Source organism: Papaver somniferum, chromosome 5 (assembly GCF_003573695.1).
Source record: "Papaver somniferum cultivar HN1 chromosome 5, ASM357369v1, whole genome shotgun sequence".
NCBI lineage: Eukaryota > Viridiplantae > Streptophyta > Magnoliopsida > Ranunculales > Papaveraceae > Papaver > Papaver somniferum.
Genome location: NC_039362.1, coordinates 110,653,369 through 110,680,775, shown reverse-complemented (window position 1 = coordinate 110,680,775; position 27,407 = coordinate 110,653,369). Strand labels below are relative to the sequence as shown.

The following is a 27,407-nucleotide window of genomic DNA, read 5'->3' as shown; positions in this document are numbered from 1 at the left end:
ATTGGGATTAGGCCCCTAGTCAAGTCCAGCCTAAAAACCAACAAATGTTGACAATATGCCTCAATGGATCCCACTTTTCATCAAGAGTTCTAAAAATTCCTCCAACATTCCCTCTTCCAGTGCTGCACATATGGTTTTTTGGGTCTTAAACAAAGTATATCACAGATAATACTCCTACTTGATGTTAAGTATATATATACTGTATCTCATTACTTGAATTTAAAGCTCATCGGCCTTCTACTTTTTACTAATCAATAAACATGTGGACAGTGCTACAAATTTCATCGGTAGTGATAGGTTTTTCACGTATGTTAGGTAAAAAATCTATCACCGATAGCTGTTTGCAAAGGTACACATAAGCATTGAACTACATTGCTAATTTCTCATGGCCAGTGACGATTTCCTCGTCTGTTAGTGAGATTTCACGCAAGCATATTCACAAATAATTCAAAATTACGAATGACGTGGAAAATGCATTCATGGGCAATTACCTAAATTTGTATGTATACATACACTAGCCTTTTAGCAATTTTTTCCGGATAAGTTTTTAACTCTAGCTAGTAAGGGTATTGTTGGGTGCAATAATCAAAAACAAAGAAAAATCAAATAAGCAAAAGTTATTGATACTTAGCTCCTTTATAATGGAAGTGATTGCTTTGACGAAACGAACAAGCTCCCCGTATCTCCGCAACAGCAACAAGGCAAAACTTTGGAAAATAGAGTGAGTCACGTGTTCAACACGCTGTCCTTAAGACATTAGCGCCCGGCTACACTCAAGAGTGATGCTATAGCCCTCACAGGACGGATATCTCCAGGATAAAACACCCTAATACACCTACTACTAGCATATGTAGTAGATGCTCAACTTGAGCTTGGCAACTCCGAAAAAACCGTTAAGGAAAATCGCGAATGCTTAAAAACCGCTATAAAATATTTTCCCTTAGGGGTCCCTCTAAAATATAGAGCAACCCCTTTCCCATAGATTTTACAAAAGTAGTGAATTTCTTTATATAATTGACAAATACAACTTAAGAAGAAAAACTCCCCGATGTGGGACTAAAAGGTTTATATAGTTTCTTAAAACTACTAAAAATTGGAAACTCCACGATGTGGGACTAAAAAGTTTCATTCACAAAATAAAATAATAAATTATAATTTTTTATTAAAACTTTAAAAAATTATTTTTTTATTAATCGTTTTCCAACAGGTATTACTGATCGATGAATGATTGACGATGAGGATAATGAGGTTTGAGCTACAAAAAAATATGTTACCACACAAGATGAAATGAAGAGATAAGCGGATGATAGAATTTATCACCAACATGAAGACATGAATAGATGAACGATGATAAAATTTATCTCCAGCATGCATTTCTTATCCCTTTCTTAGGCCAGAAGCTCCGGTTTACTCATATCTCCCTTTCATTATCTTCTCAAATCATATTCATACCTCAAATCCTCAATGTACCACAATCTTTTGTATTTTTCTCAATAACTAAAAAACAAAACATTTAAGAAAAAAATCGCCGTTGAGATCGTTGGGATGGTGACCTATAAAACCCCTTGGCTCTTGGATTCCATGCATAGCTAAATGTCGACCACATCGATCATCTCCGTCTCCCTACCTAAATACTCATCATCCACTTACCTTGTAAACAAACCATCAACACTAAGACCTTCAGTTTTCTGTAGAGTTAGCAGCAACTCTTCTTCATCTTCTTCTACTTCATCACCTTCTTCTTCCTCCTCAAAATACACTCCTCAGCTTATCAGTAGCCGCCCTGTCTTTGCTGCTCCAGCTCCATACATCACTCCTACTTTGGTATAGTTACAATCTCCCTTTCTAACTCACTCGCATTTTACTTCCATTACTTATCACATCACCAACTCCCTAAATGGAATGTTACATAAAAGAATGTAACATCATGCACTATTGTCTACATTGCATTGGTATATTTTAGGGACTGCATGTCTTCATTGCTAGTGATTAGTGGAGTTCAACACCAAATTATGCAACGTCAGCATTTTAATTAGCTAAAATAATCATTTTTCCCGCCAACTAATACAGTTGGCAATGTGACTCGGACATTGATTTATTTGTTGATCTCTTACAAAAGTTCCCTCGCCATTTTCCGCTTAACGGATTAAGCAATCCCTTATTGTTAAATGCATAGTGGGGTTTTCATACTTCCGCAAACTCATTTGAAAATCGTAGTAATTATGTTTTCATTTTTTTCTTGGGTTTTTCTTTTTAATATAGATCAGTTGGAGGGGGAATCCTTTGAAAGTTGATTGATACCTCCATCATCATCATCCATGGCTGGAAAGATAACAAATTGTTGTTTAATGTTCAGTTGCATTCCAAAGAAGAAACCTACCTCTGTAAGACCCTTCCCCATCATGCCCACAAACCATGGAGAAACTTAATTTGCCTACATTATGCATCTAACGTGCGTGCTTAACAACACCACCCTCACTAATATAATCAGCAACTCTCGTTTAATCATCATTAAAATCTTCTGTCGTAACTAAATCATTATATTTTTTCCTTATCCAGCAAATAAAAGAGCTTCTGTCGAGGGTATAAGTTAATTAACAGTTGGGGTCAATGACTTGTTTGACTTTGTTTTATGTATTTTAAAACAAAAAATTAGGTGAAAAATGATTAACAAATACACAAATATTTATCCAAAATAAGTACATTTTGTTTTCAAACTCAATAATGAAACAATTCTTTAACATAAACCTCTTGTCCTCATATATTTTTTTCCTATGTATTATTTTAGTATCTAATCTTTGTATTTCCAGGGAATAATGTGACGACCCGATAAGTGCCTCTATTAAGTATAATATTTAATTAGTATTTGTTAGTTAGAGAAATGTCTCTTTAAGTTAAGAGAAACTGAGAAACCTGATAAGAAATGGAAGCATTACAAATTAAGAAGTACTTTAAATACTCTTTGACTAGCCTGGAACTCTGACCTTTAGGCGATCAGAAATATTTAAAATACTGCCAAAAGATATCAACATTGGCCAATGTTGATGCTAACAGTTATTAATATACGTTTTTCCTTGCAACTACTAGTCCGTTTACCAGTTATAACAATGGCCTCTTCCATATCTAAACAACCTTTTTGGGACATATATGTTACGTCGAAGGGTCGAGTGTCAAATATCCAGATGAAGGAAATCAACCATGACGCCTTGAGGGGAACTGTTAACTTATTCTTCAGTCTTCATTGACCTTAGCGTTCAATGAATAGCCAGCGAAAGGTGGTCTTATTATTGAGTCACAAAGCGGGTCCCATTTCTCCATCAAAACGTGGATGTAGATAGATGGATAGCAGTCATGTCACTCCTTATCGCCATAGTCATGCCGTGTTGACTTGGCCGCCAACTGATGATTTTAATCACCTTAGGGTTAGATGACCCAAGCGAGAAGCAATAAAACTGATAAGAAGGGACGATATTCAAAACTACAAAACTAGATCAAAAAGGAAAATAAGATTTTCACTTGCTAATTTCAGCAATTTAAATAATTGATTTGTCCTTCGCTTTTCTACAATTTTCTATTTCCGCCGGCCAATTTAACCTTGGTTAACATAACCATAGTTAACTCACAGACTTGGACCGCAGAATGCGAAATATTTTTTTGGCAGGGAACAAAAATAAATGAAAAGGGTACTATAAATACAATCGCCTTTGGACATCAATAGTTTGTGTTTTTTGGTTTTGTGCAATAACAAAAAAAAAGTAAGTAGGAAGAAGTCCATCAATCTTTTGTTTTTTCTTTTGGTGTTGGTACTTCTCTTCGTCCGAATTTACAGGTTCTGAACCAATCCTTAATCTAAAAATAATAAGGTCCTCTTTCAAGATGCGATTTATTGCACGGAAAATTTTCTCCCGGGATTCTTCTTTTTTCTATTTTCGGTCTTCTAATTCTAACATCATCAAGATTCTCATGTCATATATGCATTCAAAATATTTCCAGAATCTTCAATCACCTTCTTAATTAACAGTATTTTTAATTACAAATTTCGTAAGATTTTGCTACTAATTTTGATCTCTTTAATTTTGTGAAGAATTAAATCACCAGAATCTCTTATCAATATTCACAGAGTGATGATATTAATTGCAGAGTATGTGTATGTGTGTAAATCTTCAAATAGCATCGTCAGTTTGTCTTCTAAATCATGTTTAGATCTCTGATGATAACATAGTGATTCTAGGTTCTCTACAATTTAGATTCTGAATGATCAGTTAATAGTTCTGAATGATTGGATATCAAATTTCATCCGTTTTTGTATCAAATTTGACTCGATTATAACATTTTTTGTGATTAATTAATTGCAGAGAGAAGAAGTTCAAATCGTTGAAGAAGAACAAATGGCGTCAAAGGATAACTACGAAGAAGCCATTGCTGGGCTCAAGAAGCTTCTTAGGTATATGGAGCTCTAATGAAAACCCCATTTACAAAAGAAAACAAATCACGAAGTTTCCTTTCTCTTTCTGCACAGACCTCTGTCAATATTCTACTCATTAAATTCAACCGGCGTAGTTCTCGAGACTTTTTTACTTTTCGTTTTCAATCCAAATTCCAAAATAACGTCCTCTACATTCTCATTTCTCACTGATCACCGCCCTCCTCATCTGACTGGCATAGACGGTTTTCTTTTTCTTTTTCTGCTTTTTTGAAGATAAGATTCAGTTATTGTTGTTACCTGAATGTGACCCACTTAGACTTCCGTAGATGATTTTTATACGTCAGTACACGAGTACTCCGTTATCAGCTTTTATTTGTTCTTAATTTTGGTTTTTGGATTTTTGTAGTGAGAATAATGGTCTGGAGGCAGTTGCCGCGGCTAAGATCGAACAGATAACAGCTGAATTACAGACTACTGCCAACCGGAAAGCCGACGGTTTCTGCCCAGTTGAAAGGATCAAAACTGGATTCGTCCAATTCAAGAAGGACAAATACGAGTAAGTAAACCAATTTTATTACCGTATTAAATGAATCATTCTTTTTAGATTTTTTATTAGAATCTTCTAAAAATAAAGCTGACTAAAAATAGATTTTCCGTAATTTTGCTTTTGAAGTAATGAAATTCCTGCTAGTACATATGAATTTCTTCATTTTACCGGGCCATAGTTATTTTTAGGATCAGCTAATCTGAATAAAATGGACACAATTTTTGGTGGATTGGTGGTGGGTCCAGCAGAAAATGAAGTATTCTTTCTTGAATGATCTCGACCATACATGTTGGTTGATCAGATAAGAATTCTTTAGAAGGCTTTATAGGGGTACTAACTGGTACTGCCAAGATGCACACTTTAGATTCACACTAACTTTGGAATTACTGATTGGTTCTTTTTCTGAGATATTTGATAGGACTGCGAGATAAGGTAAAAAAATGATCCGTTGTACTGTGGGACAGTTCTGTAAACGTAACATGCAATTGTCTGTTTATTTAATGAAGTCAATTTTGTTTCCAACTAAATGGGTCTTGTACTTAAATTTTTATTTATTTTTCTTGTTCATCAGGACTGATCCAAAACTGTATGGGGAACTTTCCAAGGGTCAGAGCCCCAAGGTAAATTTAATGAATTCAGTTTCTGATGGTACATGCTTCCCGTTCAAAAAGAAGCATTTTCTTTGTACTTGTGTCACTTATTTTTCAAGTTATGGTCCAAAATTTCAAGGCTACTAATGGGGATGTCAATTTGTTTGGGGGTGTATCAATCCAAAGGCAAATGATTGTTTTGTCCTATATTGAATGTGGTACACTCCAAACAATTTGGTATCCCTATTAACAATCTTGCCAAATTTGCTATGCTGGTTGGTGCATACAAGCCAACAAACTCAGTTGGTAGTTTTATTTTTCTAGTCTTGGTTATTATGTTCTGATCAATTTGTGATGATATATGCAGTTCATGGTGTTTGCATGCTCCGACTCTCGAGTGTGCCCTTCCCACATCTTGGGATTCCAACCAGGAGAAGCTTTTGTTGTTAGAAACATTGCTAACATGGTTCCAGCCTATTGCCAAGTAAATATTACTACTTCACTCTGGGTTTACGTAAATATTAGTCTACAGCCACTCTAATATAAAACAAATATTAGTGTGAATATTTCATGCTTCAAGCTAACACAGCTGAGCTGATACATTTGATTTTGTTTTTTAAAATTTGCAGAACAGGTACTCTGGAGTTGGAGCTGCCATAGAATATGCTGTCTTGCATCTCAAGGTCCACAATTCTCATTTCCTCTTTCCCTTTTTCTTTTCTAATTTTTCTAACGAATTTGACAAAAGAGTTCAGTTCTTTTGAGTTTTTCTTTCCCATCCAGCCGATAAGTGAAAAACTTTTGTTTCTTTTTCTTTAAAAATAAACTGTCCGCTGTGACTGTATCAAAGCGGACAATTTTGAATTTAAAAAAGAAAAACGTTTTTCCATCATAAAAACGATTCTTATACACCACATTTGCTCAGGCAAAATAACAGGTGACCCTTGCCTATAAATAAAGAACAATAAGGGAGAACCCTTATCTTTCAAAAAATTAACCAATTGTTTGATAACAACATATTCCGATTCTTTGGTCCCAAGAAGTAGACTGTACAAAAGACTCCAAGACCTTTCCCCAAGAGAAAACTTTTCAGTGTATTGGAGCTGGAGTCTTATCTCCTAATATTAGCTTTCTCTTCTAAGAGCGTCCACAGTGGTGCGAGTATAACTAAAGACCAAAGACTAAAAAAAAAGATCAAATTTGGGTTTAGTCCGTCCTGTAGCGTAGCGGTCGACGAATAAATTTGGTCGCGCGTTGATATAAAGTCCGCTTCATCGTCCAGCGTAGATAAAGATTACGCCTGGCATGGGGCATTGATAAAGATAACGCCTGGTATGGGGCGTTGATAAAGATAACGCCTGGTATGGGGCGTGAACTATAGCAACGCCTGGTGTGTGGGACAGAGATTATACGTTCGTCCGGGTTCAAAAAAAAAATAAAAAAAAATGGGGCGTTGATAAAGACAACGCCCCAAGCAAATTTCCTAAAGTTTTAAAACTTTAGGCGTTGACTATATAAACGCCTGTTGCCCGCGTTAACTTTACGTACGCCCGACGGGGCGTACATTTAACCAACGCCCCATCCAGGCGTACATTTTACCAACGCCTGTTCGTTGGGCGTTAACTATACGAGTGCCTAATGAGTGGCGTAGACTATATCAACGTTCGTGGTGTAGGCGGAGATTATATAAACGCCTGACTATATTTTGGTTTGGTCTTGGTCGCCGATCAAATTTGGTCTGGTTTTTACTCTTTGATCAAATTTTGATCGATAGTCCATCCCACTGCGCCAGCCCACTGGACCAAATATTTGGGTTTACTCGTCCACTGCAGTTGCTCTAACCTTGGATAATTTGAGTAAGTTTTGATAAGCATTACAAGGGAATATGTTAATAATATTATATTATATTAATATTCATATATTCATTTCAAACAGGTTGAGCATATTGTGGTGATTGGACACAGCTGTTGTGGTGGGATCAAAGGACTTATGTCTCTTTCTGACGATGGCTCCACTTCTACGTACGTCCCCACTCTTCTGTTGTTCTCTTCATCTTAATGTTTTTGCTTGTGTTTAGGTATCTTCATTAAAGTTTTAACATTGTTATGGAAAATTAAGATTTAAGCAAAAAGACTCGGTAAAAATGATCTCCCAAACTTCATATCTTATCTCTGATTATGGTGATAGAAAGTGGGGTTTGTTTGCATATGTGAATTAAGCGTGTTTGCTTTTTACTTTTGCTATTCATTTTTTTCCTCAAAACTTTAGTGTCGGTGCGGACCTGTCTCCACGCGTATCCCACCTAATCCATGTACAATTAAGTACATGATAAGTACTTGGTCGTTTAAGGTGGATTGATTAATGAATCAATAAGTTGTTTCTAATTTCAACCAAACCGAATTTTCTTTTAGTAAGTCACTAAATTCTACTCCCCCACACCACAGATTAATTTGGTATGGTCGTATCTGGCAGACGAATAACGTTTTTTGATTTTGTCGTGACAGTTTCCTGTATCCGACACTGTGAACCCATTAAAGTTCATATACGGTAATACGACACTAGGACTTTATAGGAATGCCCACTTATCACGTTGGATCCTTGTCATTTCCCATTATCATTGATCCAATTAAAGATGAGCTTTTAAAACACCTAAATTAGTGGATCAGAATCATCACTACTTGTGATTAACATATGCATTTATCCGACATTAACAAAGTCCTGTTTTTCTACTAGATCTTGGGTTTTGAAGTTTTAGTCAAACCACTGATTGACTAACTAGTTGCTAATCACTTGTTATATTGTTAAATTGAAAATGCAGTGATTTCATTGAAGACTGGGTCAAAATCGGTTTACCAGCCAAGTCCAAGGTTAAGGCCACAGGCGGTGATGCACCAATTGCAGACCTTTGCGAGATGTGTGAGAAGGTAAGCATTTTCTAAAAGCATATGTACTTCTATCTCAATCTCTGGCTGATGGACGTCTCGACTAAAGATTTTAACTAGCTGTGGCACATCGTGTCTTGTGTAATATGTGCAGGAGGCAGTGAATGTTTCACTTGGTAACCTTTTGACATACCCATTCGTGAGAAATGCATGCATTAACAAGATATTGACATTGAAGGGAGGTCATTACGATTTCGTCAAGGGATCTTTCGAGCTCTGGGACTTGGAGTTTGGACTCTCCCCTACTTCCACCGTATGAAAAACTACTACATCTCCAGTTCCACACCTGTTTCATTGATGCTTATCAATAGCATCCCCATCTCTTCGAAAATCTTTGTTTTTCCTTCACCTCGTTGCTGAGTTTTATCCTATATATCTCCTTCTTTGTTTCAATATCCGTTGTATTTCTTGTTGTTATTATGACAATATATATATATCAATAATAGAAAAAAAAATGTGATGGTGGAAAAACATTTCATCCTTTTGATTTACATGTACTTATTTTGTTAAGTTGGGAGCGTGTTTGCTATTTTGGTACTACATCTTTGTCTTCGCTTTTTCGGAGCAGGTACGAGATGTTGCTACGGTTCTGCACTGGAAGCTTTTTTAGACGACGCATTTTCACCCATATACAGAGGTGGAAAAAGGGACATCTACCTAGTGTTCAATCGAAGATGACATTTGTATTCTAGATCGATATTCTACCTTTTGGACAATTAGCCCTGAGAAATAGGGTTTGTAACTCGATTAAAGGTTTATTCCAAAATAGATTCAGCTCTAAGTTGCATCAAGTATAGTCCTCCACTCCAACCTTTTGTGTCTAAAAACGACATCATCCAAGCAGACTAAGCTACTAACAATTTGCATCAAGTGTCTGTTAAGGATCTCTACAAGCCTTTTGGGTCTTAGAAAGAAAACAATGAACTTAGAGGTCTTAACTGCAGTAGTCTTCTAGGCCTTAGAAAATAGCAGAGAAGGATGATATCGTGAGAGAGGCGCATTGCAAGTTCTCTACGGCTAAGAGCAAGACATTTTGACTTCACCATCATCATATATGAGACTTAAATCCTTCAATTCTCTAACTAGCCTGCTAATTATTCTACTTCTAGCTTGCCCATTCTGCCAAGTAAATTCTCTTCCCAAAAAGTCAGCTCAGACGACATGTTTCTTTGTTAGTATTCTCCAAGCAACTAGTTGACGGCAATGAAGCCACCCATCCATCGCCCTTAGAATGCAGTTGAAATCACCCAACACTGCAGCCTGGCATCCAACTGATTCCAAGCCTGCATTAATAGATTGTTATAATCGCTGAGAGAGTTTGTAATAACTTTACTTGAACAATTTACATCTAGCCTACTGCAGTATTTCTTTCTACCCACTACCCGAAATTCAAATGAAACACGTCACAACTCATATTCCAGCTTCCAGTTTCCTGCAACAAGCCTGTTGTACTGTGTGATCCATAAATACATAGAACTTCCGCCTTATGTTCTCTACATTATTCTTGCAATTTCCTTCTAGCTCTTAATCTGAGATCTTGCTAGACCTCCAATATTCCAATATGACAAACAAAGAAAGGACAAAATATAATTTCCACGGCCAGGTGATAATGGGCGAGGCCTTTGTGATTGTTGACAAACTCTAGCAAAATTAAGGTTCTGGTTTAGTATTGAGCTATCTCAACCTTAACAATGAATGTACTTGGAAGGAGGGAGGGAGATGGAGGGAAACCAATAGTAAAAGTTTTACGAAACATGACAAGACCTTAGGGAAATGCAAATATCTACTCGGTAATTAAAAAACACCACAACTGTCCGAGTGATTTACACTAAACCTTGATCTGAAAGATTGCAACCATCTTAGTTCTCACAAGATACATCTGAAGAAAAAAATCAGAGAAACTTTCATGATTTTGTAAGAGAAGAAAGGGGATCAGTTGATGGTTTTATAGATAAGTTAGATCATTGGACTCTCTGCAAGAGTGATTCCACCATAATTCTTTGTTGCACTGAAGTTAGAGGTTCTGACTTCATTATAGCATTTGCGACAAGGATGACTGTAGATGGAGCCTCGGCATTCACCTGTAGTGGACAAAAAGACATTGTCAAAAGAAGAACTACTACTGTCTCCTAGTAACTAAATATAACAAGCAAGTAACACGATTTTATGTCAGCTGTCTGGCAGCACAATATAGGTTTCAAGAGTAATACCCAGACACGACCATTTAATCCAACTGCGATCTCAAAGGACAACTTCTTCCCTAGAGCCTCAAGAACTGGACAAGTTGGAGTACTGAGCAGTCTAATGAAGACGAAACAAAAATGATAAGTTAATCACAAATAAACTTAGTATCATCCAATAAGATAACATGACACTATTACTGAGGCTGCTTGAACTCACATTCGTGATAAACCGGTTGATGTTTCAAACATGTAGCCATCTTTTAAAGCACCAAATTCCGCAGCTTTACCATTGACTATTAAAAAAGGACAAGAAGATGATTTTAGACAAACATTTTAAAATTCTTATAAAACATGGGTTCCCTGAACTGATTCTCGTATAACATGAGACAGATAGCCACAAGCACGAACATCAGAGGCGAATTTAATAGAGATAATATACCGTCGGTACAGGAGAGCTCTGGATTCATTCCCATATTGGCTTTGACCACCCGAACATAGATCAAGGAACCAGGCTGACAGGACAAGCAATTTTTTGTCAAATATAGTCCTATATATTGAAGCAGCAATACAGAACAAAGGTTCCAAAAGACATTAGGGTTTTCCATAGGATTTGTAATAAGACACATGAAGCTAACAGCTACACATGCTCTTTTATCTCTCCTAATTAGAAAGTATAACAGCTCAAGATAGCTTGAAATACCTCAAACTTTGGTATGTTTCTTCTTGTTCCTCCTTCAAATGCAAGAACGGGTAAAAATGCCACCGCCGGTCCTTTTATGTCCACCAGAAAGTTCTGCCCACCAGAAACCAAATACATCAAGGGACAATCCAATAAGAATTAGACAACACATTCAATGAAAACATAGAAATGCAGAGGTACTAAGGTGTCCAACAATAATGTATGGAAAAGTTGCTTACATCTGCCTTAGAGTCGAGCACAATACCAAGAACTGTATCATCTACACATGGCACATACTGAACAGACAGAACGAATAAAACACATAGTTAGTATACGGAAAGCAAAATTACCCAACAACAACTCCCGCCTTGCCTAATACATACTAGCTTGTTTATTGTCTAAAATCATTTGTCCGCAGCTTGGTTGCCGAGCATCTGAAGGCCATACTTTTGATACCAAAACCCGTAATGTTTATGCATCGATCAGGAATTCAAAACCGGTAAAGTTAAGGTGCGGGTGAAATGTACATTACTCCAACCTAAACATACATCAACACAATAAACATAAACTAACCCTTTTCTGTGAGCTTTCAACCCAGTACTTATTCGGCTTCGAGAACCTCAGCTTCCCTGACTTCATCACAGTTATTGAATCACAGTCCTGCCCAATTAAAACAATAACCATTTTCTTTACTAGACAACACAAACTATGCACCCCAAATGAGGATTACACAAAAACTAAGAAATATCAAAATTTTGAAGAAAAAAAATTAGTAAAAAAGAAAAAACCCATTTTACCTGACGTAACCCATCACCTAATTTTATGGTTTGGTTTGATAATTTTGAAAGATCCAATACCACATCTCCTGGAACCTAAGTACAAGAAAAACAGAATTGATAACAATAGTTACAGTTTCGATTTCAAAATTCTATTCAAATAAGACAACGAAACAAGAGATTACTATTACTGTAGTAGTTCATACCACTATTTTGTCGACCATGGTTGACTGTGAATCAGAGTGCTTCTTCTTCTCATCAACCATTATTTCCTCAAGAATCTTGAAAAACTCTAGTGAGTTTAAACTCTATTTAAATCCTTTTTTTTCTCAGTCTCTACAATTAAAACAATAACAGCGGCAATACCTCAGACTCTTGTGAGAGAGAGTAAGTAGACAGAGAGAATCAGCAGAATTGGGGAAGAAGAAGAAAAAATAATAGAGGTAGTGGTATGCACTCTCTTAAAAACAATAACTTCATGTAAATACAAATTGACTGATACAAAAAGAGCCAAGGAGATAATGATAGTGATCAATGAGGCGAATTAAAGAAAGTTTGCTTGTGTCGGCGGGGATCCAATAATTTCTGAGTCCTTGGTAAGAAATTACAAATAAAAAAATTCAACTACAAGAATTGAAATGCAAACACAATGACCATTTGTCACCAACAACTTTATCCACAACATTGCATATGATATGATGATAAGGTAGGGAAAGTAATGAATCACAATGGAAAATAAAATAGCTTAGATGTTTGCTGAATAAAAGAGGCTTCTATGCTGCATCACTGGCTGGGCTTGGTAGAGATCCCACTACAGGATCTTGTTATAAGCAGTAGTTTATCACTACAGTATATAGACAGTAAAGGTTTGAGATGATGTACAACCTATTGTTTAGAAGCTATAATTACAGTGTAGTGCTAGCATTATCTCTCCTTGAAGACATAGAATTCATAATATAACCAACTCCAAACATTTACCCGTAAAATGACAAACTCAGCTTCACAACATATCTTTCACTAAGATTTTTCCATTAATAATGTAAATACCACACTAAGAAGTCAGGTTCATGAGACCTAGAGTCAAATGAGGCTAGTAACAGCCTCACATTAGGGAATATAAAATTTCAACTTGGCCTGTTCCATATGTTAGAATATTCCTAGGATGAACAACTGCTAAACCCTGGGACCTGACAAAAGTGAGTGTTGTTGATGTTTTTCTGTAAGTTTGAAATATGCCGTTGTATGAAAATGGTTGCCCTTACTGTATCAACAATACAGCTAAATCAGATATTCATTTAATTTTGTAGTTGTTCGAAACTGGTTAATCTACAGCAGCAAAATTAAAAATCAGATTATGTCTTAAGAAGCGTACCAGTCTGGATGCTTATCAAGAACTCCAAATATTACACTTACACAACCATCCCTAACGGTCTTAATAGATACATAGACAGAAGATTACCTGGTGAAGGTGGATCAAGTATGCCAAGATGGAAACATCCAACTGAGCCATCACTTCTCCCTACAACTAAACAACCTTTGACTGCTGCTACACTAGTTATGGTTGTTTCAGGTTGTGAATTAGCTTTTAAATCGAATTCTGTAAACTCATTTTGTGGGTATATGGTATATACTCCTATCAAATTATCAGTACACTAAATGAAATCCACTAATACCATCTCCACCAGCACTATGTTTTTAAAAGCATGTAATAATCGACTTATCCTATTAAACCAAAAAATATGCAGTTGTTTCAGGTCTAGCCAAACATGTAACAATTTCACAGAGCTTGGTGTGCTTTAGTGGCGCGTACAATTAATAGCTGAAGCATCTATTTACATTATACGCACATTAAGGTCCCTTGCCAACAAATAAAACTATACTAATAGAAAGGAAGAAATACCCACATTAGCATAAAAAGTTCCAATGCATCTAAACTTTGCTAGGGTTCTGTTTGTATAAATCTGTAATTGAGACTAAAGTGCGTTGTTACAAATGTGAAGCAAAGTATCAATCTCAATAACCTGAAATTAACAAAATCTCTTGTTTTACTAAACTGCACTATCAATAAATCATGGATGGCCCATTACAATTTATTAAAAAAATGAAGCAATTTAATTTTTAAACAGGGAACACTAACCCAATGATAAAGGGGGGAGACAGTAAGATTGAATAACAAACCCTTCAAAATCATTGATAAACACATGCGAAATTAAATCCTCAAAATTTACAGAAACCCTAGAATTCCTTGATTGATTGTCTGCAAATTGCTTGAAACGTAGGCGAGGATTCAGTTGCAGGGTGGATTTTATAAGTTTTCGTTGTTTAGAAGAGAAAGAGATGAAATTTTTTGCATGTCTAATCGAGGAAGTGAAAAAAATAACCAACTCAATCCTTTATCTCCATCATCGGGGGGAAGATTTAACACAAAACCCCCCAACATAACATATCTTACAAAATGTCAAACAAAATCAACAATATTGATAAATATTCACTAATTATTAGGAAGAATGTAGGACGAATAAGAATACTCACCCGCTGGTACTGCCAAAGGGGTTGCTTAGGAATGGAGGAAGAAGAGAAGAATATTCACTAAAGTTGGTGATGCTGTTGAAGAAGTAATTCTAAGAAGATCTCTCAGTAAAGCTTGCTTACTGGGGTTTGGATTCTTGGGTTTCAGAACATACACCTGTTGATCGTCGAAGAAATTTGAGAAGAAAAGTTACAGAAACCCAAACTTCACACAGGCTAGGCCGCTAGGGTTTAAGCACGCTGATACCTGTAGGTTTGAGGAATGTTATGTCTTGAGAAGAAAAAGAGAAAATCGGTTTTGGCTGGTTAAACCCTCGGAGACTCGTTAATACCTAAAGGGTCTGACTTCGTTAAAGGGTATCCCAAAATTCACTTTTTTTCTTTCTTGAACTCTAAGGTTGGATAGTGTGAAGTGTAAAAAGACCAGCTAAATGATTCACCAAGCAACAATGACTCTTTTGTTAAGAGTCTCTTCCGTAACCTGATTCAACTGCAGCTCATCAAACCAGCTACAGATAGATTCTTCAAGACTGAGATTTGATGGTGGCTGCACTCCAAATGCTATTGTAAGATAACATGAGACGCAGTTTCTGGAAGTTGAGAACAGAAAGGACAGGCATGATCCAGCTTAGGAATGAAGCATTAGTTTGTCTCTTGTGGGCAGGATATCCTTGATGCACTTCCATAAGAATTGCCTGATTCTTGGTAGGATTGTCAGCTTCCATAGCTTCTTGAAAATTCTTGGTAGGATTGTCAGCTTCCATAGCTTCTTGAAAATCTGCTTCTGCCAAACTTGATCACAGATTTCTCCAGAGGAAAAAAAAAAAAAGAGACTTCTCAAGGATTATCGAAAGTGATTTTACGAGAATTTTCTTTCTTTATCAAACCCTTGGAAAATAGAATTTGGTTAACAGAGCCATTTGATTTACCAGGTTGTTTCCTATATGCATTATGAATTTCATTTTTGGACTAGTCCATTCGCCTGAACACATTCCAATTTCTTTTCCAAGCCGATTTGCTCGTGTTAATCCATGAATCAAAATTCATTCTCTTAACCCTTCCACGAACGAATCGACAAACTGTAGTACTGTGCTGTACAAAGAATACTAGGTGGCCATGTTAGAAACGGAGAGATTTTAGGTTCAGGAACACTTTAATTTTTCAGATGCTCAACGTTGAGCACCAATGTTTCACTTAGAAATAAGAATCACAGGAATTGAGGAATACTAAAACTTTCAGTACCTAATGCGCGAAATATAAAAGAAGATTAAATTGGAACAATGGCGCTATTATATGTACAACTTTGGACATAAAAATACAACAGTGGGCACTACTACACCTCGATATATAGTACAGCTTTAAGCTAGGAAATGTGATTCAGTTTAGCCACCATGAAATTTTCCTAATACATTGTTAGCATCATGTTTCGTCAGCCTTTGGCTCGAGGACCACAGGTATTTTCTCTTTGTGATCACCGCGCAACACCTCTACAGTCACCTGAATTTCAATCAAGTATTCAGTTAAAAGCTTTCTACATTCAGAGCCTTAAATTAATTTTCACTGAAATCATGTGTTAAGTTGTTTCCATTGGAACAAAGTCATTTGTAGGATTTGGATAACATCATAGTGAAAGAAAATCAGGTATGACAATTACCTCGTCACCAACGTTACACTGGTCGAGAATTCTGTATAGATCGCTCCCATTTGAGACCTTTTTCCCATTCACAGATGTTATGATGTCACCCAGAATAAGTCTTCCATAGGAATCTCGTTTGGTTGCCAACAAACCCTTAACAAAGAAGATCAGTCAGTTTTGCTGATAAAAGAAGTCACATGGAAGTCTCACTATAAGAAACTACAATAAAAGATAGCGCAAAGTACAAAAACTTATACCGCTTTTCCAGCAGGACCATTTGGTGGAGCATCTAGGACAAGCACCCCACTAACACCAAGCTGCTCCACAGACTGATCAGGTGCAAATTTAATTCCTAAAATGGGTCTTGTCACTTTCCCAAACTTTACCAACTGATCAACGATTCCACCTACCTGCACAAGGAATGTAAGCAAATGTGCAATACATCAGAATCAACACGGAAAAGAGAACTCTGTTTCAGCTATAATTTACAGATCTGGATAGTATTAAGGTCTAAAATGAGATCACAATTAAGACAAAAGTTGAACATACAGTGTCAACCGGAATTGAAAATCCAACACCAGAGGATGCACCAGATGGAGAATAGATAGCAGTATTAATCCCAATCAAGCTTCCTGAACTATCAAGTAAAGGGCCTCCACTGTTACCAGGGTTAATGGCTGCATCAGTTTGTATAACATCCTGAATTGGACGACCGGTAGCAGCAGAACTAATTTCTCTTCGAAGTCCACTACAGCACCAAAAGATAAACACCTCAGAGGAAAGATCTATAGTCAAACCTTAGAAATCAACTTTTAATGTGGAAGTCATGCATGAAATTTATGAAGCTGCCATAGTGAAGTCATGAAAATTGTGAATCTTATAAAGATGCGTACCTGATTACACCAGTTGTAAGTGTGTGGTCGAGCCCAAACTGCAATTTCAAAAGGAAAAGTTCCTGTTGTTAGTTACATTGAACTCTATATCTAACTAATACATACAAAACCAACGCCTACGGTAGGATGAAAGACATCTTGTGCAAGCTAAGTTACTTCACAACACAGTCTGCAAAGTGACAAGAAACACCAAGAAGTGTTGAGCAACATGAGCACTAGGATAGTGCACTTTTTCAGATGAACGAGCAACAACTACTTTTGAAATTTCCATACAAACAAATTACTTCTGAAAGTTCCATACACCTCAATTTTCAGCCATGTTACTCCGTTCTACTACCAATTGGCTTTGAGTTTAGTCTTACATGGGCTATTACCATGACTGGTTTGCTATTCCAAATGGGCTATAAGGAAAAATTAAGAAAATCTATATCCTATCATTTGATGCGAATGAGATATTGTATAAACCAAGAATTGGGTGCACTAGTCTTTCAAGCCATTCATTACCTCGTACAAATGTAGAATACAGAACATATAATACTCACAGGGTTCCCAATGGCAAATACTTTCTGACCAACAAGCAAGTCCGCAGAGACACCAACAGGTATCGGTCTCAATTTCTCTTTTGGTGCATCAACACTCAACACAGCAACATCCTTATCTTGGTCAAATCCAACAACTTTTGCTTCAAATGTTGATTGATCAGCAAGAGTGACCCTGTATATGGTGGCAAAAGTTGATTAACAAACTCATTGGCACAATTTCGTAACAATTTAGTGTCTCTGCCAAGTGAAATGAAGTTATAACTAAACATTTACTGAATATATTCAAGAACCAACCTGAGATCAGAAGCGCCACGAATAACATGATAATTAGTAACAATATGACCATCTTTATCCCAAACAAAACCTGACCCAGATCCCTGTGGAACCTCCAATACATCCAAAGTAAATGCGTCCTGCCTAAAATTGCACAAACCCATCAAACCCGAACCTTAAAACACAAATTCCATAACTCTAACCAATCAAAAAAGAAAGAAAAAAATCTCAAATTCAATGGATTTAGATATACCTGACTGCTAGATTAGTGATATAAACAACTGAAGGAGTATTTTCTTGAAAAAGACGAACAGTAGCGAGTTCGTCAGTCTGTAATTTGCGTGGAGAAGTAACAACAAAAGCTAAAGCTGGATCAACGTCAGTTAAGTAAAGAGAGAAAGACAAAGCAAGCGAAGTACAGAGAATGAACAATGAATCTTTAAATGAAGATAAATCCTTGTCGATGAAGAATTTGGAGGTACTAAATGAGACATTTTTACTTGTGTTTTGTAATAGATGAGACGAAATTGGGGAAAATTTAAAATTAGGGTTTCGTTTGAGGAAGGGAGTTGACTTAGAGAGTATGAAATTGCTGTTAGTTGGTGGTTTTGGATAGAATGATGATGAGTTCGGGACAGTTGCAGAGGTAATGAGTGAATAAACTGCCATTCCTTTGTAACACTTGTTGAGAAGTGATTTGATTATTTAAGTCTCTGACTCACTGTTTTTATTGTTTGGAGATTTTTAACATCTAGAAATGCGTAGAATCCAATGGCTGTGTGGTGATTGATAACGGCTGTGAAATCTGGTCAGGTGATTTAAATCAGCCGAGTTTGGCAACTGGCCCAGTTTTTATTTTTATTTTTTTTAACAACTAACTTTTTCATTAATGGAAATTTGAGGTTGCAATGGAAAATCCGACGATAGAAAGCCAAGGATTATTGGAACAAGACAAATAGAAATATGAATAAAACCCAATTAAATAGGAGGTATAATGGGTGTTTTTTTCCCGAACTAAATTTCAACGATTTAGTTTATTTTTATTCTTTAGAAAGATGTGCTCTTGAAGTAGGCGTGATTTGCTCAAATCTCTTGTAACTAGAGATGAGCATTCCGTCGTCAAAAAGATTACCGATGAAGATTCGTCGGAGACAACAAAGACGAAGATTTCGTCGTTGGAAAGCATCATTATTGATCTTCAAACCCCAAATCAATAACCAATAACCGCCATTAAAGTGAAGATAACCTCTAAAGTACCGCGTTGAGCCTCTAGGCGAGCTAGCATGTCGTAGAAGATAGGGTTCGAAAAGTCATATAGAGGAATGGGAAGACCAACCTTCAACTGTCCAAAACTAATTATAACCCCATTCGCATTCCAATTTTCCCGGTGAAACCATTCCAAGTCAAGGCACTCAGGAATGGTGAGCCTAAAACCTCGCTACTGGAGCTATTTTTTGAAATCAGAAACGGTCTTCGCATCTGAAGGTTTCTTCGGAGCCATGGAACTGAAAATCACGAGGTGAAAGAACTTAAACATAGAAACTCGAGCAAAATCTACGATGGTGAGAAGGAAAAATATCGAAATAGATGAAAAACTTACCTTGAAATTGGTACTGCTTGAGGAGAAACACTTCGGCTTGCAGACATGGAAAGAGTTAGAAAGAGGAGATGAGCGTAGAGAAGCAAAAGTTGCAGAGAGAATTACAAAGAAGGAGAAGAGCCAGAGAATGAAAATTAATAAGGAAAAACATTCATATGAAAACGCATTTATATCATCGATAACCTGCTGACATGTGGAAGGTCATAAAGGTAACATATTAAGGACGTGTGGATTACATATTGACGAGGATAAGACGTGGAGACGGTTAGGCGTGAAACCCGAAGACGTGGCGACGGTTTAAAAAAGACAAAATCCTCTTCTCATCCTACTCTCGTTCGAATGACAAGAGAAGAGGGAAAATGTGTGGGTAGAAAATCACACCGCCACGCGTATGCATCGCATGACACAAATGCGGGAGAACCAACTTGGCGGAAAACACTAGTACACTCCTTAACAACACTTTGACGCTTTCGATATATCTACCCAGTCCACGAGATCAAGACACGTGGAAAGCACTAAAAAGAGATCTACGACTAAGTTTGAAATGGGTAGTTGGGCATTTAATGAGCGAGCAGAACGCTAAGTTCAACAGTCTGTAGTCTTACGAGACATGTGGCGAGATGCAATACGACGAGATACAGAGCGATAGTGACAACTTCAACAAAGACTAACCGACGAGTTAACTAGCGAGGACAAACACTAACAAAGATGGACCCTTCTGCAAAAAATCTACAATGAATAATCTTTGCGAACATGACAAGCGAACGAGATGAGCTATCACATATTATTGAAATTTGCCTATAAAAGGAATTGTAAACAACATTAAAAAGGTTGAGATTTTTAGAGTCCATATCATACTATGAGAGATAGACAGCGAGATATCTTGTACTACACTGAGAGCTTGTAATTGTCATCCATTCATAGTGAAATCACCCCCGTTAACGTAGGTTTTAACAACGTTGATCGCTTGTTTCTCTATACTCTATTTGCTTACTTGTGAATCTTATCTCATATGCTTGATTGATAGCTTTGATGATACTCTTAGCATAGTTCTTTGGGTGTACTGGGGTTTTCCTGCAGCTACACATATTTAAGCCAACTCTTTGGGAATAGAATTTACTTAGCGGAATGGGCAAGCTAGAAGTAGAATAATTAGCAGGCAATTTAGAGAATTGACCAACAAAATGAGTGGGCGAGAAAAATATCAAAAGCTAAAGCTACAAGGCTTTGGCTTGAGCAGTATCAGACCACTCACCTTTATTAGGTTACTATGAAGTTGAGACTGAGAGCAAGTCTTATGGTGGAATCCAACTTATTCCAAGCTTGGAAAAAATGTGGAATGTCAAGTCTAATGAATTCCAAGTTTGTGCTATCCACACATTTTCCAAGCCATTTTCCATGATTTTGTGAAATAGTGTGTGAAATCCGATTTCAACTATACAATTATTAGTCAAATACCATTGACCAAATCAAACGCTTTACCGTGAAAAGCTATTCTTTTTAGCTTTTCTATGATTACATTGTAAAACTTGAGCTTCCATGAACAATTCCAAATGCTGAGGTGGCATGGCATGAAAGATGGAATTCTTCCACCATAAGACTTGATCTAAGAGGAACCTTGGAGAGTTCCGTTCGGACATCAAACATGAAGATTACATGAGGGTAGCGGTAGAGAGTTGGAAGGTGTGGAATCATCAAACATGAAGATTACATGAGGGTAGCGGTAGAGAGTTGGAAGGTGTGGAATCGAGCAAACGGTATCTGGAGATGTCAACAAGAAGATCAAATAAGCTGGAGCTCAATGTGATTTGCAATATATCTGATGATGATCCACACGATGTGGAAAATTATCTACCAACCTAACATCCCAAAGAAGGGCGAATGAATTCAAGAAACACCAGTCCAGTCGCTATTCCTGGTCAAAAAGCAAGAGTCAAAACGGTTAATGTTGGGAGAATGCAACTGGAGGTTTTTTCTTAGGAACGTTGGAATGAGAAGAAGCAATAACCTTATCCCTAAGCTCAAGCGGGAAGATGGTAGTGCCATTAAAGAGAATTGTCCGCAGAGTAACTTCGTAGCATTGTTTTTTGAAAAGAAGTTTAGTGAAGATGAAGTTGCAGAGTTCGTTATTGGTCTACTATACAAATTTCACTTATCTTGCAAAGAAAAAAGAAAAACGCCTCTTGCACTACTGGTGCTTTTTATCTTGATAAGATCCTATTAGGAGGAGGGGGAAAAGGTCAGGAATGAGCAAACAAAATAATATTAAAGAGCATTTATGCTCCTTCATCACTTATGCTCCTTCATTTATGCTCCTTCATCACTTGTGCAAAACTGCAGTCGAACTCGAAAAGCCAACTTTGTCCACAATGTTACATAGAAGTCTCTGGGAGTGTTTAAAAAAGAAGGTAAATCTACAATATTTTCTCGATGGGTCTCAACTCCTTGGGTAAGCCATCAAAGTTCCCGAAATCTACATCAGACTGTAGCATTGGCCTTTGTCCAGTTTTCCAAAGGATGCCTTCTGCTAGATGTTCCTTTGTTGGTGTCAACATCACATAATTTGGATCCGCCCTTTGGTACCTATAGTTGAAGATAGGATTATAATAAACTGAAAGTGTTGAAAATACAAAGCTCAGTGAAATGAAGAGAGCAGGTAAACAATCACATACAAAAATTACGCATAAAATCAGAAAATGAGTCCAAAATTCGTACATGATTTTGTGATAATTTGGTGCATGTGAACTAGCAGAATAGTTGCTAGTAAGAAGCTTATAAAAGTAAGTAGAGCAAAAGACCTGGCTTCTCTGAGATCCTCAACACGAAGTCCAAACCCAAAACCTGTGGTGGCAGTCCTACGATCTCTAACAGCTGCGAAGGAAAGCAATAGGATCATGTGCCATGTTAGAAGAATGCCATAGCAAACTATAGTAGGTATGGTGTATGTGACACGCGATTGTGTTCATGCAGTGAGTATTTAGGGCATTTTCATTATTTTTCAGTGCGACGACTAGATGAGGTTAAAAAGACATCTATCAATTGATTTTATGTGGTACCAGAAAGGCTGAACGTGAAGGAAGGTTTCCACCATGACTTGAATGCTAGAGCTATTGATGAGCTTAACGGACCCACTTTTCCCTACAAAATAAAAAGGAAAAACTAATTTAGCAAAACTTAGTAGGATATATAGTTCGATTATAACAGATTCCACCACCAGCTGTATCCGCCCGCACACGGCTTGTGTGCTTTTTAATCTATCCTCTATGATAGATAAAAAAAAACAGATTCCACCAACAGATGCTAACCTTGAATAAGAAGTTCTTATTGGCTTGCCAAGATGCAGCTATCTGAAATGTCGAATCCTGGCCAGTATTTGCTGATTCAGCCTTATCAACCCTATACAAAAAAGACAAAACCTAAGTTGACATATTTAAGACACTAATTTTGAAACAAATGAGAGATCAATGTGTACCTTGTCTGTAACTCAAAGCCAAAATCAATATAGTTCGTAATCCCAACTACCCCATCTTCTTCAAATGGATTCTTCACCTATTACAATGACATGTCTGTCAGGTTCAATAGGTTTAGTAGAAAAATGAAAGATCAACATCCAACTAACTATAAGTATGGCAAGCACTACAGAAACAATATTCTGAGTAACGAAGAGAAATCATCTTATCAATGATTGCACAGTCCTAAATCCTAAGAAATGTATAAGAAAAAAAAAAGATGAAGATAAATATAAAATATAACGAAAAAGTGAGAAAAATACCCGTCTTTGGACCACAACATGCTGATAGAATGAAGCAATCAACTGTAATTTTGAACATTGATAAATGAGATAGTCAGCCAAAGTAAAGAGACGCCTTAAATTGTGATAAGCCATTCAAACATTGTTATCATAGACAGGTTTATAGCTACACTAAGCTCGGTATACTTGTCTTTGTAATTAAACAGCTAGAACCTAAGAAAACCAAACAAAAAGGTGTTCCAAAAGAAAATGTTTATTAGAGCCACAGAGCAGACGAAAAAACAAACCTGGGAGCTACGTGCAAGTTCAAGACAGAAATTGAATGACGGACTCAATGGGCTACTAGATCCTAGCCCATAGCCAATCGCGCAACTCCAGTTCTTCAAATCCTTATAGTCTGCACCGTCTTTCTCGACTAATCATCAAGAAAATACCAATTTACAACCATTTTTACAACCATAATTTATATGCAGATGCATAGCTAAAGTATATAATATGTGTTGCAGTAAGAAAATATATCTAGCCCGTAAATGGCGAAACAACTCACTAGTTGGTATATACTGCACTCCTGCAGTTAACCTTCCCATCCTACTCACTAACCATGCGGTTCGTGGAGACTTATCTGAAGCACATAACAGCACCCATCAGCGACCTAGAAACAATTTCATACTCTGGATGATGCAGGGTCTCATTATAAAGTAGCTTCTAGAGGAGGTTCAGAAAGGTGAAAACTCAACAATTGAAAATGTGAACACAGCTTTATATGTAAAGTCATGAGATGGTTGCAATTAGTGTCATATTGGAGACGTAACTGGTTAAGCTTCCCTAATTCAATCACAACAACAAGTAAGTCACTGTTTACTTTTCACCTCTTAGTTTTATATCTCTGGCTGAAAGAGTATTAACTGATGTATCATCTAAAAAACAAAATCTTAAATGTTTGCATCAGATGCACACCGTTTCAACAAGAAACCAGAAGATATAGCTAACTATTTCACGTTATACAAATATCTGTTGAGTTTACTAAATGACAAGAATAATGTAAATTAATTAGCATACAATACCCATCACATACAAGCAAAAGGTAAAAGAGTGGCTCCAACTGACAAATTTTCTGAGCCATATCTCAAGCCCATGACACCATAATCTTCCGAGTTTACCCTGCATGAGCAACTAGATTATTAAACGGAGTCATCAGAAAGTACATGTCACCTTCTCTTAAAGATACATTCTTAACAAAAGATACCTTTTTTTATTGGTTAGCAATGGAAATGTGCCAAATGCACCAAATCCAGATCCAGGATAGTAGACACAAGATCTCATGCGCAAAACCCTATTCAAACAGTGTATAAGAAGAAAACGAGTTAGCCTGATAAATAAAAGGAAACGAGTGAAAGATATTCACAAGTGAAACAGCAATAGCAAGAAAACTAATTTCTTCCAAAAAAAGAAACACTTACGGTTCAGAATTTGATACAAAGAGGTTCATGAACGTATTAGGATCATCCACATCCCTGCTCATTAAGAAGCATAAAATGAGGATCTACATTAATGAACTAACTAAAGGTACATAATTGCACCGATCAACGACAGATTGGGATAGTAAGCATTCACCTACCTTTGCCAACGAAACGATGCATTTCCCACAATATTCTCGTCAGGTTTATGGTTAAGTGGACCATTTACCTGAAGAAGCTAAGGAAAACGAAGTTTTATTATCATTATACTTACTGACTGAAGAAAATAAATGACGAGCAGGCACAGAATACTACATATGATTTAATCAATGAGAGCATCAATTGCTTATAAGGATACAGTTGCAATTAGATCCACATTAGGATCATCCATCGGCTTTAGCATAATTCTCGTGCTAAAATGTCGTGCTTCTTCATAATAATCCTCAAAAAGGCATTTTAAGGCAAGCTTTCCAAATAGCATATCATATGAAGACTCCATCATCCTGTTCAATGTCTTACAACTTGTTATTAGAATCTAAGTTACTAAAGCAACAGAAACATAATCAGAAAATCAAATAACAAATACGAAGACGTATGATATACAAAATCCACTATATGGGTCCTAAATAGAAACAATAGCCAATGTTATATAAAAACAATAGCCATTTACCTTATGTCTGTTTTCTCTCTGTCTAGTCCTAAATAGAAAAGACATAATTGTATAATGAGGGATTGCCAGTGGAGTAGGACTCAGGTAACGAGAATTATGCAATGTTGAAGCGGAAAACAGTGTTCAGGGACAAAGAAAGAGAAGGACTAGATATCAGAAACTTGAGATACACAAATGATGTTTTTGTGATGCAAGTGCCTTTGGAGATTTTCTGTAGACCAACAAGATCTGTGGAGATTAATCATCATGGAGAAATACGGGTGTGAGAAGCAGGATGGGGCTATGGAAAGGTATATACATCAGAATGGGGGTGCTCATACACGCTGAGAAAAGGCAATATGACTCGTTTCTGGCTGGATCACTAGTTAGGAGAAGAACCTCTGCAGGACATATATCCAAGTTTGTCCAAGGTCTCTAGGGAAAAAACGTATTTGTTGAGTCATTACTATAAAGTGGAAGCTAATCTAATGCGGTCCTCGATTGAGACCTTGATATGAGGAGATGAAGACAAACAGAAAATGAAATTTCAAAGGCTGTAGCTCTAAGGACCAAACAGGAGGTGGGTTCTATTCCTGAAAATGAAAATAGTAAAACGAAAAAAGGACAAGGAATGGAGTTTTCAGTGTGAAATCTTATTACAAAGCTACACAACAACCTTCTCCTGGAGCAGGATCAGCTTTCAAGGCAGTTTGAAATAGTAATGTACCATCATCATAAGTATGTTTTTATGCATGGCTGGTATATCACGAGTCCATACTCACACCGGTGTTGAATGTGCAAAGATGCATTGTCAATCAATCATCACTTCAATCAGCAAAAATTGTTGTTTCGATATCACCCCTCACATTTGCTGAATGAAGTGAGATATAAGGATCTAATAATCTTCGAGTGGGAAGAGATTGACAGAAGATAAATGCATGGTATAAGCTATATTATCCCTAATTGGTGGTGACCTTAAGGTCTTGATTCCCCATTGAAGGATGTAGCTAAGGCCAATTAGGGCAATTGCACATATAACTGCAATAAAGATCAAGAAATGTTAAAATCAGGGTTTAGAATTTTTAACCTGATACGGGCAGCAAGAGGAGGGAAATCAAATAGCGGTGGTACCAGAACCATCGGTGGTGGTGGTTCTTTATAGAACAAGTTCAATAAATTCCCCATGGATTGAATTTTCTCTGCTTCTTTGTTGATTATTTTTGTGAATTAGGGAATTTGAGAAATGATTAATTTTTCTGACAGTGGGTTTTTTTAGTGAGAGAGAAGAAGTTCGGTATAGAGTGTGTAACTCTCCCCGCGCTTCTCTCTTTCTTTGAACGACACGTTCAAACTGAAAATGTTGAGAGAAACGTGTGAGTTTGGAATCGAGTCTCTTTCGTAAAAAAATAAACGGTCCGCGAGTTATAACCCCAAAGGTGTCACATCCATGCACAAAAATTCCACCAAAACAAAATGTTCACAAAAACCCCATTTAACATAAACTGTCTACATTACCCTTCTATTATTTAAATCACCCAACAAAAACAAAAATCAACCCAACCTTTAAATTTTATTATATGATCACCACGAACAACAACCCACCACCAGCAACATCACCACCGCCCGTCGTCGCCGCCGCCACCGACCACCTTCGCCGCCGCCGCCGCCGACCACCTTCGCCGGCTCCACCGACCACCACCGCGCCACCACCAGAAAAATGATGAAACCAAAAATTGGTTTCACCAAAATAAGATGAAACCAAATTTTGGTTTCATCATAAAAGAAAGGAGAAAGAAGAAGAAGAAAAAATGAAACACAATAAGATGAAACCTTCCACCACCGTCAACTGCACCGCCCCCATCGCCACCACAACCATAATCACCACAACCACCACTACCATTACCTCCTTAACTAAGACTACTTTCAACAAAAAA

At 37.0% G+C, this 27,407-nt stretch overlaps 4 protein-coding genes across 7 annotated transcripts; 1 reads left to right on the top strand and 3 right to left on the bottom strand.

Annotated features, from left to right (window-relative positions):
* Positions 1-1,459: 1,459 nt before the first annotated feature.
* On the top strand, positions 1,460-9,292 carry LOC113282411 (carbonic anhydrase 2-like). Of its 2 annotated transcripts, none has more exons than XM_026531405.1 (10): positions 1,460-1,824; positions 4,356-4,444; positions 4,833-4,982; positions 5,545-5,593; positions 5,931-6,047; positions 6,193-6,246; positions 7,499-7,584; positions 8,382-8,487; positions 8,600-8,758; positions 9,074-9,292. In XM_026531405.1, exons 1-10 carry the CDS (start codon positions 1,594-1,596, stop codon positions 9,113-9,115), a joined length of 1,083 nt encoding a protein of 360 aa, XP_026387190.1. In that variant the 5' UTR covers positions 1,460-1,593; the 3' UTR covers positions 9,116-9,292. The 2 variants fall into 2 exon arrangements, with proteins under 2 accessions (XP_026387190.1, XP_026387191.1); XM_026531406.1 differs by lacking the exon at positions 1,460-1,824 and adding an exon at positions 2,282-2,384.
* Positions 9,293-10,147: 855 nt separating this feature from the next.
* On the bottom strand, positions 10,148-15,009 carry LOC113282412 (putative exosome complex component rrp40). The gene is made up of 10 exons (XM_026531407.1): positions 14,676-15,009; positions 12,350-12,479; positions 12,165-12,239; positions 11,941-12,027; positions 11,607-11,663; positions 11,389-11,481; positions 11,128-11,200; positions 10,906-10,981; positions 10,716-10,806; positions 10,148-10,586 (listed from the first exon to the last, which is right to left on the bottom strand). The coding sequence occupies exons 2-10, from the start codon at positions 12,407-12,409 to the stop codon at positions 10,467-10,469; spliced, it is 732 nt and encodes a 243-aa protein (XP_026387192.1). The 5' UTR covers positions 12,410-12,479; positions 14,676-15,009; the 3' UTR covers positions 10,148-10,466.
* Positions 15,010-15,816: 807 nt separating this feature from the next.
* Positions 15,817-18,732, bottom strand: LOC113282410 (protease Do-like 1, chloroplastic). The gene is made up of 8 exons (XM_026531404.1): positions 18,270-18,732; positions 18,038-18,160; positions 17,744-17,915; positions 17,202-17,239; positions 16,858-17,056; positions 16,566-16,718; positions 16,327-16,461; positions 15,817-16,169 (listed from the first exon to the last, which is right to left on the bottom strand). The coding sequence occupies exons 1-8, from the start codon at positions 18,683-18,685 to the stop codon at positions 16,092-16,094; spliced, it is 1,314 nt and encodes a 437-aa protein (XP_026387189.1). The 5' UTR covers positions 18,686-18,732; the 3' UTR covers positions 15,817-16,091.
* A 2,896-nt stretch (positions 18,733-21,628) lies between these two features.
* LOC113282409 lies at positions 21,629-26,829 on the bottom strand. Of its 3 annotated transcripts, none has more exons than XM_026531401.1 (14): positions 26,561-26,827; positions 25,183-25,327; positions 24,986-25,053; positions 24,828-24,881; positions 24,614-24,700; positions 24,443-24,528; positions 23,915-23,989; positions 23,655-23,782; positions 23,389-23,430; positions 23,089-23,165; positions 22,922-23,012; positions 22,673-22,754; positions 22,415-22,487; positions 21,629-22,199 (listed from the first exon to the last, which is right to left on the bottom strand). In XM_026531401.1, the coding sequence occupies exons 1-14, from the start codon at positions 26,656-26,658 to the stop codon at positions 22,031-22,033; spliced, it is 1,275 nt and encodes a 424-aa protein (XP_026387186.1). In that variant the 5' UTR covers positions 26,659-26,827; the 3' UTR covers positions 21,629-22,030. The 3 variants fall into 3 exon arrangements, with proteins under 3 accessions (XP_026387186.1, XP_026387188.1, XP_026387187.1); XM_026531402.1 differs by having other exon boundaries at positions 22,039-22,199; positions 22,332-22,487; positions 26,561-26,829; XM_026531403.1 differs by lacking the exon at positions 23,915-23,989 and having other exon boundaries at positions 26,561-26,828.
* Positions 26,830-27,407: the final 578 nt, after the last annotated feature.